The sequence below is a fragment of the Nicotiana attenuata genome, chromosome 2 (genome assembly GCF_001879085.1).
Source record: "Nicotiana attenuata strain UT chromosome 2, NIATTr2, whole genome shotgun sequence".
Classification (NCBI taxonomy): Eukaryota; Viridiplantae; Streptophyta; class Magnoliopsida; order Solanales; family Solanaceae; genus Nicotiana; species Nicotiana attenuata.
Genome location: NC_031990.1, coordinates 53,135,834 through 53,151,413, shown reverse-complemented (window position 1 = coordinate 53,151,413; position 15,580 = coordinate 53,135,834). Strand labels below are relative to the sequence as shown.

Here is a 15,580-nt window from a genome sequence, read left to right as displayed (position 1 = left end):
AGTTTAGTAGATGATAACCTGAACTTAACGGAATGTTACCTCGGGCTGCATGCAGGAATTACTAATTATCTTTTTAGAGTCCTTTTGTTTTCATGTGTGGAATCGGGTGGGGAGATCGCATGAGTCAGCATGTAGAGACTGAACAAAAGAACCTAAAAATATAAACCTAATTCTGGTTGGATGAGCATTTACCAACTCGGTACTTTTCATGACCTTACATGAACATGGCTGACAGAGCTAACCAAAATGACTTTTCTTTTAGCAATTGTTGCTGATGTTTGGAAGTTGGATTCTAATTATTCTTGCGGTTTATAATTATAACCATTGCAGCTCTCTTCAACTTGCACCCTTCTGATATAGCTAGTTGTTTATGCTTGCAGATTCAACATAGAGATATGCAAGACCCTAGAGGACTTGAGGAAGCGTCAGCTTCCAAAATGCGAAAAAAGAAAACATCACAACAGAAGGCTCCAGTGCTGCAAAAAGAAGGGAATAAGGCAAAAAGGATACAAGATTTTCATGCACTGCCAATTCAAAATGGACTAAAACCCACCAAAAGAGTGCCATCAAACGAAATTTCCCCATTATTCCAACATGCCGACATATCAACACCTGAATTCTTGCCGGATACTTCCACTTCCGGAAATGAATATCGGGCATTAAGAAGAAAGTATTTATTGCTGGAGGAGGAAAGTTTTGCTCTTGGTAAAGAATTGAGTGAAGCCGAAGATGAGATTAAGGCCCTTGAAGATGAGAAGCTAACACTCCTTGATGAACTTGTTGTGTTGGAAGGCCTGGTTGATCCTTCAGACATTCAATCCCAAGGCCAGCGATTATGATGGTTAAGTGGGTGTTTCGGTAAATTAGGGATATAGATACAGAATTGTGTACAACTATCCAAGTTCTGTTAGCATAAACTTGAGATGTCATTTGACAGTGGAGATTGTAGCAATACCTTATATAATATTGATTGGATGTTTATTGCGCGAATACCCGGTCTAAAGTTCCTCCCAACCCCCTCCTTAATCTTATTTTCAAGTTTTATTTCTGGATCAGACACTGTTCAAGTTCTCTTATTCAAACTGCAGTGGAGTCTGGCATGTTGGATCAGTTGAAAGTCTCTGACTTGTACTTAACCAAGTTTGAGAAGAAAATTGCTTTTTGTTTGTTTTTGGGGTTTAATACTACCAACGTGATAAGATATTCCATTAAAGAATGAACTACTAGGTGAGATAGAAGCAAAGACACGGAGAGATGCCAATCCATAATGTAAAATTACAAGACAATTAAAAGAATTTGCAGTATGATGCCCGTCAAGGAGCTATGAAAAGTTAATAAGGTAACTAGGTAGCAAGGACTAAAACTCAAAACTAGTGATAAATGGAATAAAGAATTACTAGTTATTCATATTCTAAAGCTAATTACAAGTATTCTACTAAGAATTTTGTGTTGATTTCAAGGGATTATCAAGAGTGATGCTGAATTCTTGCTGCTGCAACCATTTTCAACAGCTACTTTGTGCAGATGTTACTTTTAACCCCAACAAATAGCACTTGACCTCAACTATACCATCATACCCATGTTGGAATGTGCCACTCTGACAACAAGTGGAGATGTTACCCATGTTCTTTTGTTCCTCCATGTCAAAGAACCAAATACATATCCCTGTGTTGGTGCAGCCACCTTGAAGTTCACTGTAAAATTCATCTTCTGGTAATATCTAGTGAAGGCTAATCTTCGGGGAACCACAGTGACATTGACACCCTTAGGTGCATAGACAACTGCCTTGTAAATGCTTCTTGCTTTTCCCACGTTAGTAACAGTTCGAGTTACTGAATATGTGCTTCTGAGGTTTGGTATTGTGATGGAGGGATAATTTAGTCCATTTGGTGATGCAAAGGTTTTATCACAGGTGCTGTTGTCCCTTGTAATCAGATGCAGAGATTTCTCATCATAACCAATTGAACAAAGAAATGCTCTGTAATCTGCTGGCTGTGCATCGTATATAAGACCAGGATCCAGGACATTCGTCGGGTTAACAAAGCCAGAACCAAAATCAAATGGAGTAGCCCTCTTCCCTTCAGGGTCTACTATTATGGGTTTGTGATGCTTATCTGACAGTTTAGCTGCATTAATATTGATGAGATTAGTGCATTGAAGGCTTGAATGAAAGAGTTAGATTATGTAAAAGCCTTTTATTCTACCTGTTGTCATGATCGCGGATTTAATTGCAGAGGGAGACCAAGATGGATGCACAGCTTTTAACAAGGCAACAACTCCTGTTATGTGGGGGCAAGCCATAGAAGTTCCGGAGAGTACGTTGAAGTTCAACTTAGTAGAAGCTGCTGGAGACCATGCTGCCAGGATATTTAATCCAGGAGCTGCAATATCAGGCTACAAAGGCAAATCAGCCAGGAAATTACTTGCAAGAAAAAGCCAAATCATCAAATAAGGTAAGAACCAAAGATAATGCAAAGTAACAAAGAACTAATCCACAACCACATTGACGATCCAGGAAGTAATATCAGGATGCAACATAAAACTTTGTTGGTCTACATGATAAAGGCAGAGAGAGATCATTGTTGAAAACAAGTGGCAGTTGAAATTAAGTCCCTATATTACTATTTTTAGCGCACAAATTACCTTCAAAATTTCTGGTGTTAGAGAATTAGGACCTCTTGAAGAAAATGCTGCTACTCGAGGAGCAGGTTGAGCTCCCAAAACGGTTTTAGCAGAGAGAATCCGTGCCATGGGGAGGCTGTTAATATAATACGATGTGAGATTGGGAAGAGATGATAGTTAACAACATCAAAAAGTCAAGAAGAAGGAAGTGAACCGTGTATTGTTAATGTAAGCTAGGATCTTGTTTCCAATCTTTTTCCCAACAGTTGCTGCAGGAATGACAAAAGGGATGGCCACACCCTTGTCTGCTTCATCTATAAGGATCATCCCAACTCCACCGGCTTCTTTAACTATAATGCTTTTCTCCATCTTTGACTCACTTGAGCTTCCAGCATGTAGGCACACAAGAACCTTCCCTTTGGCCTTAGTTCTATTCAAAGAACTATCTAAGCAATAACTAGTGGAAAAGAGAGGAAAGGAAAAAAGTAAATTAAGATAATTGTCAATGCATACATATCTACATTTAACAAACAGCGAAAGTACCTTATGATTCACCTGGATTGATAGGGAGTGAAGTATCCAGCATAAGCTTCAGAAGCAGGTATGATTCTTGTAGATGTATTCATTTGAGATAAGCTAAGACTTTCACCCTTCCAAATATCCACAACTTAATTAGAAAATAGAAATTGAATAATAATAACATGTGAACTTGTCGAAAACTGGGATTACCTTGAGCCGAACTCCATTTCCTAGTAAAATATCAGAAGTAAAATCTCTATCAGTTGAACTGGCTGCAACTGTGATCATCCAAGGAGCTAAATTTGTGGCTGAACCAGTGCTGCCTTCATTTCCAACTGAAGCCACCACAAGTATTCCGCGGCTAACAGCATGATATGACCCCACAGAAATGGCATCATTGAAATAATCTCCTTGGGGAGCATCAGGGCCCAAAGATAGAGAAATGACATGAACCCCATCCCTAATTGCATCATCAAATGCAGCCAATAAATCAACATCATAGCAACCAGAACTCCAGCAGGTTTTGTACACTGCTATCCTGGCCATTGGGGCACCACCTCTGGCTCCTCCATTTGCCAAACCTTTGTAATTCATATTAGCTACGTAACGCCCCGCTGCTGTTGAAGCTGTGTGACTCCCATGACCAGAACTGTCCCTAGCAGACTTGTAAAACATGGTCTTCCCATTTTCTTCTTCAGCTTCATAGCCACTCATATAATATCTTGCCCCAATTATTTTCCTACATAAGACAAATCATTATTGCACTTATCATCCAAATAACAAAAGAAGAAATGGTAGGCAAAGAAAAGAAAACCTGTTGCATATTGAGACATTGAATGCTTCCCCTGATTGACATTGTCCTTTCCATCCAGCTGGCACTGGAGGCATGTTGGTATCACTAAAACTTGGAGACTCAGGCCAAATTCCTGTGTCATTAAACATCTTAAGAGCTTAACCTCAAGTTCTAATTAGCTCGAGAAACAAGGGAAACAGGGGAGCCAGGGACCAGGTTGAGGATAAACTGATAAGGTTGTGAACAGAGAGATAATATTTGCATTGAAAGTTTGAAACATGTCACTCTAATGTATAGTGGCTCTTCCCATAAAGTAACATTTACAAGTAGTTCAAGAACACTGTCAGGCATAAATGCAAATGGCAAACTATGGGAAGAGGTGACAAAGATGAACTGGGAAGCTAAGAAATTGCATAAACTTGAGTTTTAAGAAAATCTAAGCAAACAAGAATTGATTGATGAAAGGAACTACTTTCCCCAGGTTCAGCCATATGTACTCAAATGACAAACTTAGCACTTTTTCAAAGTCATGTTATTGTACTCTTCTTAAGAAAACTAACAGAGACAAGATCCCTTTTAAGTGACAATACAATAAATGAAGGGACCAACACTAACTTGGTTGGTGCATTCCATCATTAAACGAATCATATCTTTCACCTAACTAGGAAAAGATTGCTGGAATTTAAGATAATTAAAGCTAAAGGAACAGAGAAATCACCTGTATCAATGAAACCAATGATTACATTAACTTGGTTCTTGGTAGAAAAACCTGGAATTTCCATTGTTTCATCATCACTGAGCCCCATAAAATCCCATGAATGTGTTGTGTGTAGACTCCTCTTAGTATTTGGAAACACAGATACCACTCCAGGCATTTCTGTTTTATTTTAACATTAAAGACAAATTTCTCAGTACTTATTCATATTATATCATTACCTTAAAAGAAAAACATTTGGCAGGGGCTTACTGGATATTTCAGAAGCCTGTGCCTCAGTCAACTTGGCTGCAAAGCCTTTAAAACCATGCCTATAACTATATACATGTGAAGTCTTGGCTTGTTCAACGCTGTAAAGTTACAACTTCAGTTTTTTTGCTAAAAGCAACAAGTGCAAAACCCAATGAACCAGCTCAAAAAAAGGGAAAAAAACTCATAGCTAAAGGTAACAAGAACTAACCTTCCTTTATGAATAGCAGTCAGCATTTGATGGTTTTGCCTCAAAATCTCATCTGGGTGTTCATCACTATCTTTGCTTCCCATATACACCACATATAACTGGAAAAAAAAATCAAGAACACAAATTTACTAACTATTCATCATTTCAAAACATCATTCAAATATACACCCTCAATAACAGCAAATAAAAACCCATATCAACATACAGACTACAGAGCCAAAGTTTATTTACCTTGGAAGAAAAGCAGAGGCTAATATCTCCAAGAAAAACACAAAGAAAGAGTAAAAGGAGACTCTTTTTTGAAACATCCATCTCCTATTTTGTAGTATGAGGCTAGTAAATGAAATGTGTTATCAACTATAAGCAGAAAAAAGATGGGGTTTTTATAGCAGAAACGAGCAGTACTAAAAGACAGAGAGAGAGAAAGAATGATTTGAAATAAAGAGGAGAGAGAGAGAGAGAGAGATTATTCAGTGTCACAGGTATACTGTGGTAGACCAATAGAAGTATTTCTGTTACACAAAACTGGTTAATAGTATTAATAAGTGGGTATAGCGTAAAACAGTATCCAAGAATTTGATGGCACGACAAAAAACAGGCGTCACTCCCAGTCCCATATATTGGAAAAACTCCTCCACTCATACACAATGCGGAAAAAAATGGCAACGTAAAGACTGGAGAAAAGGGGGTTAGTGGTGAAAATGGTGGCGTTTGCTTTTTAACTGAACCAACCACGAGGTACTCCACTACCTAAGCAGCAATATTTAGTCAGTAGAAGACCGTTAAAAAGATACTCCATTTTTGTAATGATATTTTTATTTACTTATATTATTCTATGTAATCAGTAATGTATTTTAACATAATTATGACCGGTGACTGTTTAATTTTCATAAAAAAAAAATTAGTTGAGTAATAGGAGAAATTTTTTTACACTGATAGTACATAAAAATTAAAATAAAAAAAAATATTACGGTGCAAAAGTATTCTGTATTCACGCAAGATACGAGGAATGGTCGCACCCCACAAGGTATGACGCAGACAATCCACCATAATGCAAACATTAGTGACTGTTTCCGCTGCTCGAACTGATGAGTCATGATACATAGGTTATGACAACTTTAGTGGTAAAAAATTACATTCATGCAATATTTTGGTGTGATGGATACAAGGAATGTGGAGAGCAGTGCTACTTACTAGAATAGCCCCAATTTCCTCTCAAGTTTATGTCCATTCACCAATGTAAATTTTTTAAGGTTTCTTTCACATACTATAGGCAATTATAATTATTCTGGGTATGTTTTAGGAGACTGTCCAATCACCCTTACATATTTCGATGTGCGACTGACCAGGCATATACTCTACCAGGTAAGAATTCAATTTTTAATTGGAGCATGCATTTGCTCCTTCTCTTTATATGGATATTGGAGAATCCCCAAAAAGGAAATAAAAAAGGTTACTTTCTCATATTAACCCTTCTATTTGAATTTTCAAAAAAAAAAAAAAAAATCGTTGAACCACTTGTTTGATAGTAATTTATATTTTACACAATTAATTTAACCTGCTTAAAAGGTTACTTAACTTATTTTTTAGGATACCAATTTCAGTGATTATGACTAGTTACTTTTAAGGTGATATGAAAGTGTAATTTTTTTGTAAGTTCGGGTCATTTTTGCACGTGGATCCCATGTGTCCATGTACTAGGACACATGAGTAAAATAAGCCAGAAGAAATTTAGAAAACTAGGAATATTAAAAATTTAAATCAAAGAAAATGTTGTTTGATTCGGTATAATACTTGTGTAACGGGAAATGAATACATCTATTGGTCAATGGTCAACTTACCTAATAGAGCTCTAATGATCATTAAATAAAATAAAAGTAATTCCAATTACTCATTTTAAGAGCCCGTTTGAACATAAGAAATTTTTCCCTTTTTCTCAAAAAAAAAAATTTCGCTTTTTTTCAAAATAAGCATTTGTTCATAAAATTTCTAATTTGTCACTTGAAGATGCATTTTTGGAAATTTTCGAAAATTTGAAAAACTCACAAAACCTGTTTTTCAAAATTATCACTCACAAAACTTCAAAATAACCCAAAATTATATTCATGTCCAAACACAACTCAAAATTTCAAATGCCATTTTCACTTGAAAAATTTTTTCACCCTTTTTTGGAATTTTACAATTCTTATGTCCAAACGCCCACTAAGCCTTATTGAGCAATGGCCTTTTCACTCTTAAACCATCCAATGATCAAAGAGTTCCTAGTAAGCTAAGCAAAGATGTCTGCTAATTTTGTGGTTAAGTTTTAAATCAAAACTTGCTTGGCAAGAACAAGGAAAAAAAAGAGTTGTTGTGTACACTTTTTGCCTTTGGGTTTGAACAAAACAAGGTAAAGGATAGCAAGATACTGTAGTCAAATGTTGACAATCAAGTTGAGGTTTCATCATCATAATACCAGAAATGTCATCATTAATCACCATTAACATGACCAATTATAGCAGTCATCAACATTTGGTAGTTAATTCTATTTGAGCTTTAATAGTACACCTTTTTCATCATCTTGGAAAGGAAGAAAGCTTGGGTGCAAGCAATTCAGTCATAGAAAAAATATTAAGAGATATTTTCCATGTTTACTACAATTGATTATGAGATATATACAAGTAAATAATTGTAACTGCCTTATAGTAGTATAAGACTTTTATGTGTTAGTAATTTTTTTGTCTTTTAAATTTTATTTTCTAGTAGTATTTAATTGGGTGATGGGGGAAATGGAAGGAAAAGATGATATATAGAAGGATCCATATCAAGTAGAGTAATTATCCTTTCTATCTTATATAAATATGTTTTAGTTTAAGTTATCTCTTCTATTTGAAAATCATTGTATATTGCTAAAACATGCAACTTGTCGTGGTACGAATTGATGATATTCAATTTTTTTTAAGCATTAGTCATTTTTCATGTCACAATTTCAGCTTATTGGGGACATGACCCATGACAGGAGAGTATGAATGTCGAGAATTAGGATAGAAAGTTAATAGGTAATCGCGTACTTCTTTTTCATAACAGTAATATTAGTCGTATTCTCGTATTTTCTTATGCTTAAATTTCTGTTACTATCTGTTATTTATTTTGCTTCGATTCGCTTCAATAATTCACTTTCATGTTTGTTATTATTAGAGCACTATTTTTTTAAAAAAAAAAGTAGTGACAATATTAGTGGCGACAATAGGACGCCTTTTGAATTGGCGAGCGCCCAAGCATTTTAGTGGCGACCGATAGAGTCGCCAACACATGACAGCCATTCGTTTTAGCGATTTTGTCGCCTTTCAGTGGCGACTAATATAGTCGCCACTAAAGGTAATACTAATAGGACGCCTATCGCTTTGGCGACCCTCCTTAAGGTTTTATGTGACGCCTTCTAGTAGCGACTTGTAGAGTCGCCGCCAAAAGGTAATATGTTTAGCGACCTACATTCGGTTTTTTTTTTTTTTGCCTTTAGTGGCGACCCCTAAAGTCGCCCCAAAGGTAATACTATAGGACGCCTTTCGCTTTTGCAACCCACCTTAAGGTTTTTGGTGACGGTTTGTACCTTTCTGTTATTATTTTTTACTTTTACTTGGCTTCTCTATTATGGTATTTCTTTTTAACACAGTTGTAATTTTGTTTTTCTTGACCCGAGAGTTTATCGGAAATAGTCTTTCTCTCCTTACAAGGTAGGCGTAAGGAACGCAAACATTACCCTCCCCGAGCCCTACTTATAGGATTATACTGAATTTATTATTGTTGTTATATTAGTCATTTTTCATGCCATAACCTAATATATTTGCTCACTTCACGGAGGAATGTGGGAAACATATGCATGAAATATCACAAGGAACAAGGATCATTATTTTTTAGTGATTGTTTTGTCACTAACCTAGATACATTCAAAGACAACTCAGCTGATGGAGAAAAATTCTAAATCTTTTCTCCAAGAGACAACATCATTTGTTGGTTGTCATTTATTACCTAAAAATAGCAGGAACATACCTATAAGTAGTCAATACAGTACATTTTAATTTACCCTCTCTCGTGGAAGTCCAAAAAGTGATCAAGAAACCCCCAAATAATACTACAGAAACACAGGACAAACCAAACAAACATAAAGAATCTTATGAAAGCTGCTTTTGTCCAACTCTCTCCTCCCAATTCCAGAGATTTATGCAATATCTGTATAATTTAAACGTATAGGAAAGCATAATTAGCTAACGACGTAACAAGTATATAGTGTTAAAATATTTATTAGGTAGAAATTAAAGCTGCATTCTTTTCCCCCTTCATTTAGTTATTTATATAAGCAGATCCCTGACAATTTTATGGGTTATAAGGAATCGAAATTCTAACATATCTCATCTAATTTATTGAATCTAAAATTTATTATTTGTATTTATTTAATGAGTTTTTTTAACAACATATATATAGACAAAATGAAAACTACTGAGTTGAATGAACTAGTAACTTGTTCACTAGATCCACCTCTACTTTGCTTATGCTTAACCTTTCTACCATCTAATTTTTAAACGTTGAAGTGACTTATATATAAGGTGGCACTTTCATTTAAAAGAACTATAGACATATATAATATATATAATAAAAGAAAGTTAATTGACTTTTCACAATAGAATAATTAAGTTTCAAACTTTTATTATTTAAATGAAAGGATCTGTGTTTCATATGCACAGCCGTATAATCTCAAAATACTTTAGTTTTCTACCAATGGCAATAAGATACTCTTTTTGGTTCATAATAAGTAATTTTTTTGCTTTTTTTATTTTGATCCGAAATAAATGTCATTTTACATAATTAAGAAGTAATTTTATTTTTCCAAAATTTTGCCATTATTTACATATCTTAATGTGTCAAGGTGATAATATGCATATTTTAATTAAGAGTAATTTAGTGAATACATATTTTTTTTCTTTAAAAATTTGTATTTTCTTAAGGAGTGTGCTGAACACTAAAAAGTCACTTATTATGGACCGAATAAAATAGAGCAGAAGAAACTACTTTTTTCTTTCTCTTGCAATCACGATAGTTGTTTTACAGTTGATAATATTGATCGTCATATGAAATAGTAGTAGTAATTTATTATCATAGCTCCCAAGCTGAATTTTGGATCATCCAAATTAGGTTAAAAGATTATACCCCAATTACTACATTCGTCCACGATAAGTGACCAGTTTGCTTTTGGCACGTCCATTAAGAAAATATCAAATTCTATATAAAAATACCTAGTATGATTAAACTACCCTTAATTAAATATTTAATGTGAGGAGTAAGAAAACTTTTTAGGGATATGTACATAAGGGTAATTTTGTAAAAATAAATTGAATTTTTTCTGGATTATATAAATGGATACTTTTTTTAGACGAAAATAAAAAGCAAATTGGTTACTTATACTGAATCGGAGAGGGTAATAACTTAACATTGGAGTTGGTAATAAAAATAGATGAAACAATATAATACATGGGAATGCACGAAATGCGTGAGTATGTATACCTAAACAAATGGCAGACACAGACACATTCCTCATGAATTGCGTGCTTTTGTTCTTTCAACTCTTCTGTCGTGCGTGCTTTTGTCTTCCCTAGCAAATTCCTTTCTGGTCCATTTATTAATTTCATCTCCTGCTTTAAATATCAGTAAATTATTTTCTACGGTTTTCATCCTTTTTATTTTTATTTTGTTTATAGGGTGATAAAAGGAATCCAAGCCCCGTTAAAAATATCGTAGCTATTTAAAATTTAATCAATTAGACTATATTACAATTAAAGGGAAAAGAATCTACATGTCCTGATGATTAATTTGATTTCTTTCTAGAATCACTATCCACCTTTTTCATTGTTTATACAATGAATAGTTCTTTTACGCTACAAATGTCAAATGCTCGAATCGATGGTTGAGATGGTCACTCAACTTTGGGTAATTGGTCATCAAGGTTATATAATTTTATTTGTCTTTCAAAAATTATTTAATATTGGGTAATTAGTTATCAAAATCATATAACTTTCTTTTGTCTTTTAAAAATCACTCAACTTTACATAATTCACTTTAAAGGTTATCCTTGTCGGATTATATACTTTCAGGTGAGATTTAGTGACATGACAAAAATTTATTTTATGAAAAAAAGATTATTAAATCACTAATTTAAAACATGAATCATTTTTAAAATCCAACTAACTCGTTTACCTTATACCTGGCCCATCCGACATATATGAATCGACTTTAACATCTTATCTTCTCTATATACAATTATAGTTAATTTAAAAGTTTTTCTACTTTTGAAAAATGACTTATATCGTTGGATTTTTCAGTTCCCATCTCAAAAATTATAATACATCAAATTTTAAAGTTAAATGAACTACTTGTGACAAAAATTGAACAGAGCTATGGGAAGAGCAAGACATACTTCTGAACGTCAACGTTCAATAGATAATTATGAAGATCAAATAAAAAATTCAAATCAATTTAACCATTATATTATAACTCAGGCTATGCTCTCAACTACATTATAGTTCTTCAACTGTTTATAGCTTGTGATTCTAAATTATTTTTAAATTTGTTGCCATTAGGCTCTAAGCCAAGTGCAAGTGAACTGAAAAATCTAATGATATCAATCATATTTTTTTTCTTCGTGAAATCCAATAATACAATTTAATATTTTTTAAAGTTTGTTTAACTTTAACAACACTACTTGTAAAATCTAGGAGCCGTAAAAAAATTCTCGAATATTTTTTCAAGATTTTATTGTTGTAAATTTGATGTAACATAATTTTTGAGATGAGAACTGAAAAATTCAATTGTACAAATTATTATTCATAAGTACAAAAACTTTCTTTAACTGTCATTGCATAAAGAGCAACGAAGATTTAAAGTCGATTCATATATGCGGGACTGGTCAGATATTGAATAAACAGATTGTTTGAGTTTTAAAATAGTCTAGGTTTTAAATTAGTATTTAATTTATTTTCTTGAAATTAATTTTTGCCATGTCACTAAATATCACCTGAAAATACAAAATCCAGCAAGAATAACGATTTAAGTGAACTCGGTAAAGTTGATAATTTTTTAAAGACAAAAAAAAGTGATATGAATTTGATGAACAATTACCTAAAGTTAGAGCGATTTTTGAAAAACGAAATAAAGTTATATGATTTTAATATCCAATTACCCAAAGTTGAATGATCGAGCCATCAACTCCGAAATACCCCATAGCAAAACTTTCCGACTGTTCCCAGTGTCACTTAGTAATGTATATATTAATAGTGGCGGAACAAGAATTTTCATCAAGGGGTGTCAAAATATAAATAATTAGATACATTAAAAAATCAAGGGGAGTCAACGTATAGTAAATATACATAAAATAAAAAAATTATTTAGCAATATAGTGTAATTTTCCGGCGAAGAGGTGTCGCTAACACCCCTTGGTTCAATGTGGCTCCGCCATCGTATATAAATGCATTCCAACTCCCTTCTTTTTTCTCAAAAGGATGAAAATGGGAATGCCGTTCAACCATATTTAGGTGGTCTTAGGGTAATCCCTTTAAAAAATTTTGTAAGGAGTATTAATGTTTTTTGACGAAATTTCGTGTAAAAATAAATGTGTAGTCTTTTTGTGTGGGGTCTAAAATAAACTGGCGGCACTTGTCAGCACTAAATATTTTCCATATAAGAAAAATTTAACCAAGCATGTTTTTCAAAAATCTTCGCTAAAAATTTGAAAGAAATTTTTTCCATAGACTATATAGGCAATACTTGAAAAACAAGCATATTTTTCTAAGAGTAACAATCAAGATTTCTACGAAAAAATGGGTGAGGTAATTGCTTGAATTTGGAGTCACGTTTTCCAAGTAGTGATCCAAACAGAACAACAATCCACTTTTAGAAGTCACTAATTGAGTATTACGCAAAGAAAAAATAAATATTATGGACGTATTGAATTGTTTTATAAAATATTAGAGATGAGTATGACGTGTAAGTAACTCTTTGCTCACATGCATTTAGACGCTATATTCCAATTTAAAGCAATCAATTTCAACCAATTAGCTGTCCATCTGTAACAATTAAACAAATATGTTTTTTAAACTTTTCCTCATTCCATTTTAAAAGTTTTAAATCAAAGTTTATTATATACGGATTTCTTTTTCCATTGTCTCTCAAAGTTAAATTGGTTGATGAAGTTCTTATAGAGCTTGACATATATGGGAAATATAAACATCACCACTAGTGAAATTTGATGGCCGATAGTATATATAATTAAATGGGCTATTATTTGTGTCAAATCTCTGTATGTGTAACAACAAATTGTCGGCCTCTTTTCATCATCAACATAAAATCCAAGGCAACTAAAGAAAAGTGCCGTATGTGTCCAAAATCCTAAGACAACAGCCTGAATTTCTCAAAGGTTTTAAAACTTAGTTTATTCAAATCTCACCTTGCTTTGGTGTTTTCCATAATTCAATCTGAAAAAGACGTTTGCTAGTTAATGCATGTCTGCTATTATTTGTTAATTGTTAATTTGTTATAGTGAAAACTAGAGAAAAAAATAGGAAGAAAAAAAAGAGATTAAAAAAAAAAAGGCGAAAGGGCTTCCTGATCACTTAAACTTGTACCGAATTTTAAAGCCGATATACAAACTTACATTGTTCTCATTTGAACACTCAAACTCATGTATCCGGTAATTAATAAACCTATTTGACCGTTGACCATGCATATGTGGCAGTGACATAGATGATGTGGACAAAGTGTGTGCAAGTCACGAAAATTACGTGCGTGACTGCAATAGTTTTGATTTAAAAAATCTAAAACTAGAAAAAAAAATTAAAAAGAAAGAAAATAAATCAGACCCACTTCCCCCATCCCCGCAAAATTCCCTTCACCCCTGTGTTCTTTCCAATCCTAAACCCTTTCCAATTCCAAGTATTAATTCCCAGAGCTTCATCCACCTCCTCAACATCCCCGTATCCCATCTTCTCACGTATTCTCTCCGCCGTCTTATCAAACGCGCCTCCACCGTGTACAACATTCATTACTCTTCGCGAATTCCTCGCCTTCCTCTGCACTAACAGTCCTAATATTTTCTCCGGCGTCACACTCACTTATTCCCCACCGCTATTACTGTCGTATCGTGTTGTTGCAATATATCTTCAAGCCAACTCGATAGCCGCTCGAAAGTGTGCCTTTTAGTCACATCGTAAACAAGCAAAGCTCCTGCGGCATCTCTGTAATATGCCCTCGTAACCAAAAGGTGTAGAAGGAAAGCAATTTTAAATTAGCAAAGCTCCTTCGGCGTCTCTGTAAACAAGAGAAGCTCCTTCTAAAAGGTGTAGAAGGAATAATGAAAGAAATAAAATAAGAAGGAAATTTTGATAAATTAATTATAAAAAAATAGGACCCCTGATGACATGTGTAAAATAATAAATGGCTTTAGTATTTGACGTATTTTTTTTGTCAGGCAACTGAGCTACACGCTCTGAAGAAGGGGTTTATTTATAATCAACTAGTTGAGTTGAGGTGCTAAAAGGGGAAAGTCAAAAGTTTATATATCGACTTTAAAATCCGGTACAAGTTTAAGTGGCCAGGAGGCCATTTCGCCAAAAAAAAAAAAAAAAAAAGGTAAAACTTCAAAGATAATCTTTATTTCCAGGAGGAAAAAAAAGAGGAAAAAAGAGAGTAATAATTGGGGTGTTGTTTAGTGGAGTTGACCTTTTAGGAATACACACATGCTTTTCGGTGCAAGCTCCGATTTTTCTTTTGAGGTAAAACTGTTTAATGTAAGGAATAATTATGATTATAGTGACAAGAGGTAATCCATTAGAAATTATTAAACTAATATACCTCAAAATCATGTTAGTTATATCATTTACACAAAGAAACTCCGTGGGGTCTTCATAATTGGACGCCATTTCCCATCATCACTTCACTTAAGTTCCTTTATTAGTCCTTATCATTTCTAATAGTAAAGGTCTAGTGTTACTTGCAACCAAGATGACTCGATTAAGGGTGACAATTGAATCCAAACCAATTTAACACGTCCAACCCGTGTAAGGTTGGGCCGGTCATTGAACCGTCTATTTATTGAACATATGCCATCTCAGCCTATCTAAAATTAGGCTTATTTTTAGTCTAACCTAGTAGTCGTACCCGCACGATGCACGGTCAATATTAAAAAAATATTTGTCACTTTGTTAATTTTTCGATGTTACATTTGGAATTATCACAATTATTTGATTATCCTATTCTATATGGAATAGATATTGTCTAAATTTTAATAAATAAAATCTCCATTTAATTAAAGGGACTTATATAGTCATCAAATAATTTTTTCGTTATGTATTTCTATTTATTATATTATCCAATATTTAGTATAATTATATTATTAATAGAAATTATGACACTTGTCATTATAACATTTCTTTGCCTCTCCTATTAT

The 15,580-nt window shown here is 33.7% G+C and overlaps 2 protein-coding genes across 2 annotated transcripts in view; one reads left to right on the top strand and one right to left on the bottom strand.

The window, feature by feature from the left end:
• The window catches only part of LOC109210147, a 3,649-nt gene extending 2,659 nt beyond the window's left edge, over positions 1–990 (top strand). Inside the window, exon 2 of the mRNA XM_019373522.1 lies at positions 381–990. Within this exon, the coding sequence (XP_019229067.1) occupies positions 396–839 (444 nt within the window). The 5' untranslated portion in view covers positions 381–395 and the 3' untranslated portion in view covers positions 840–990. The remainder of the gene's footprint in view (positions 1–380) is intronic.
• LOC109210138 (subtilisin-like protease SBT3.9) lies at positions 1,229–5,755 on the bottom strand. The gene is made up of 11 exons (XM_019373512.1): positions 5,341–5,755; positions 5,110–5,207; positions 4,902–4,999; positions 4,653–4,811; positions 3,956–4,067; positions 3,352–3,880; positions 3,178–3,272; positions 2,837–3,079; positions 2,644–2,758; positions 2,205–2,394; positions 1,229–2,126 (listed from the first exon to the last, which is right to left on the bottom strand). Exons 1-11 carry the CDS (start codon positions 5,419–5,421, stop codon positions 1,564–1,566), a joined length of 2,283 nt encoding a protein of 760 aa, XP_019229057.1. The 5' UTR covers positions 5,422–5,755; the 3' UTR covers positions 1,229–1,563.

Excerpts from the sequence above, each read along its gene's own strand:
- LOC109210138 (XM_019373512.1), bottom strand. The coding sequence starts at position 5,421 with ATGGATGTTTCAAAAAAGAGTCTCCTTTTACTCTTTCTTTGTGTTTTT. Across the intron at positions 3,273-3,351 it reads GAAATGGAGTTCGGCTCAAG|GGTGAAAGTCTTAGCTTATC; the intron begins GTAATCCCAGTT and ends GATATTTGGAAG. Across the intron at positions 3,080-3,177 it reads TTCACTCCCTATCAATCCAG|TTATTGCTTAGATAGTTCTT; the intron begins GTGAATCATAAG and ends CTTTTCCACTAG.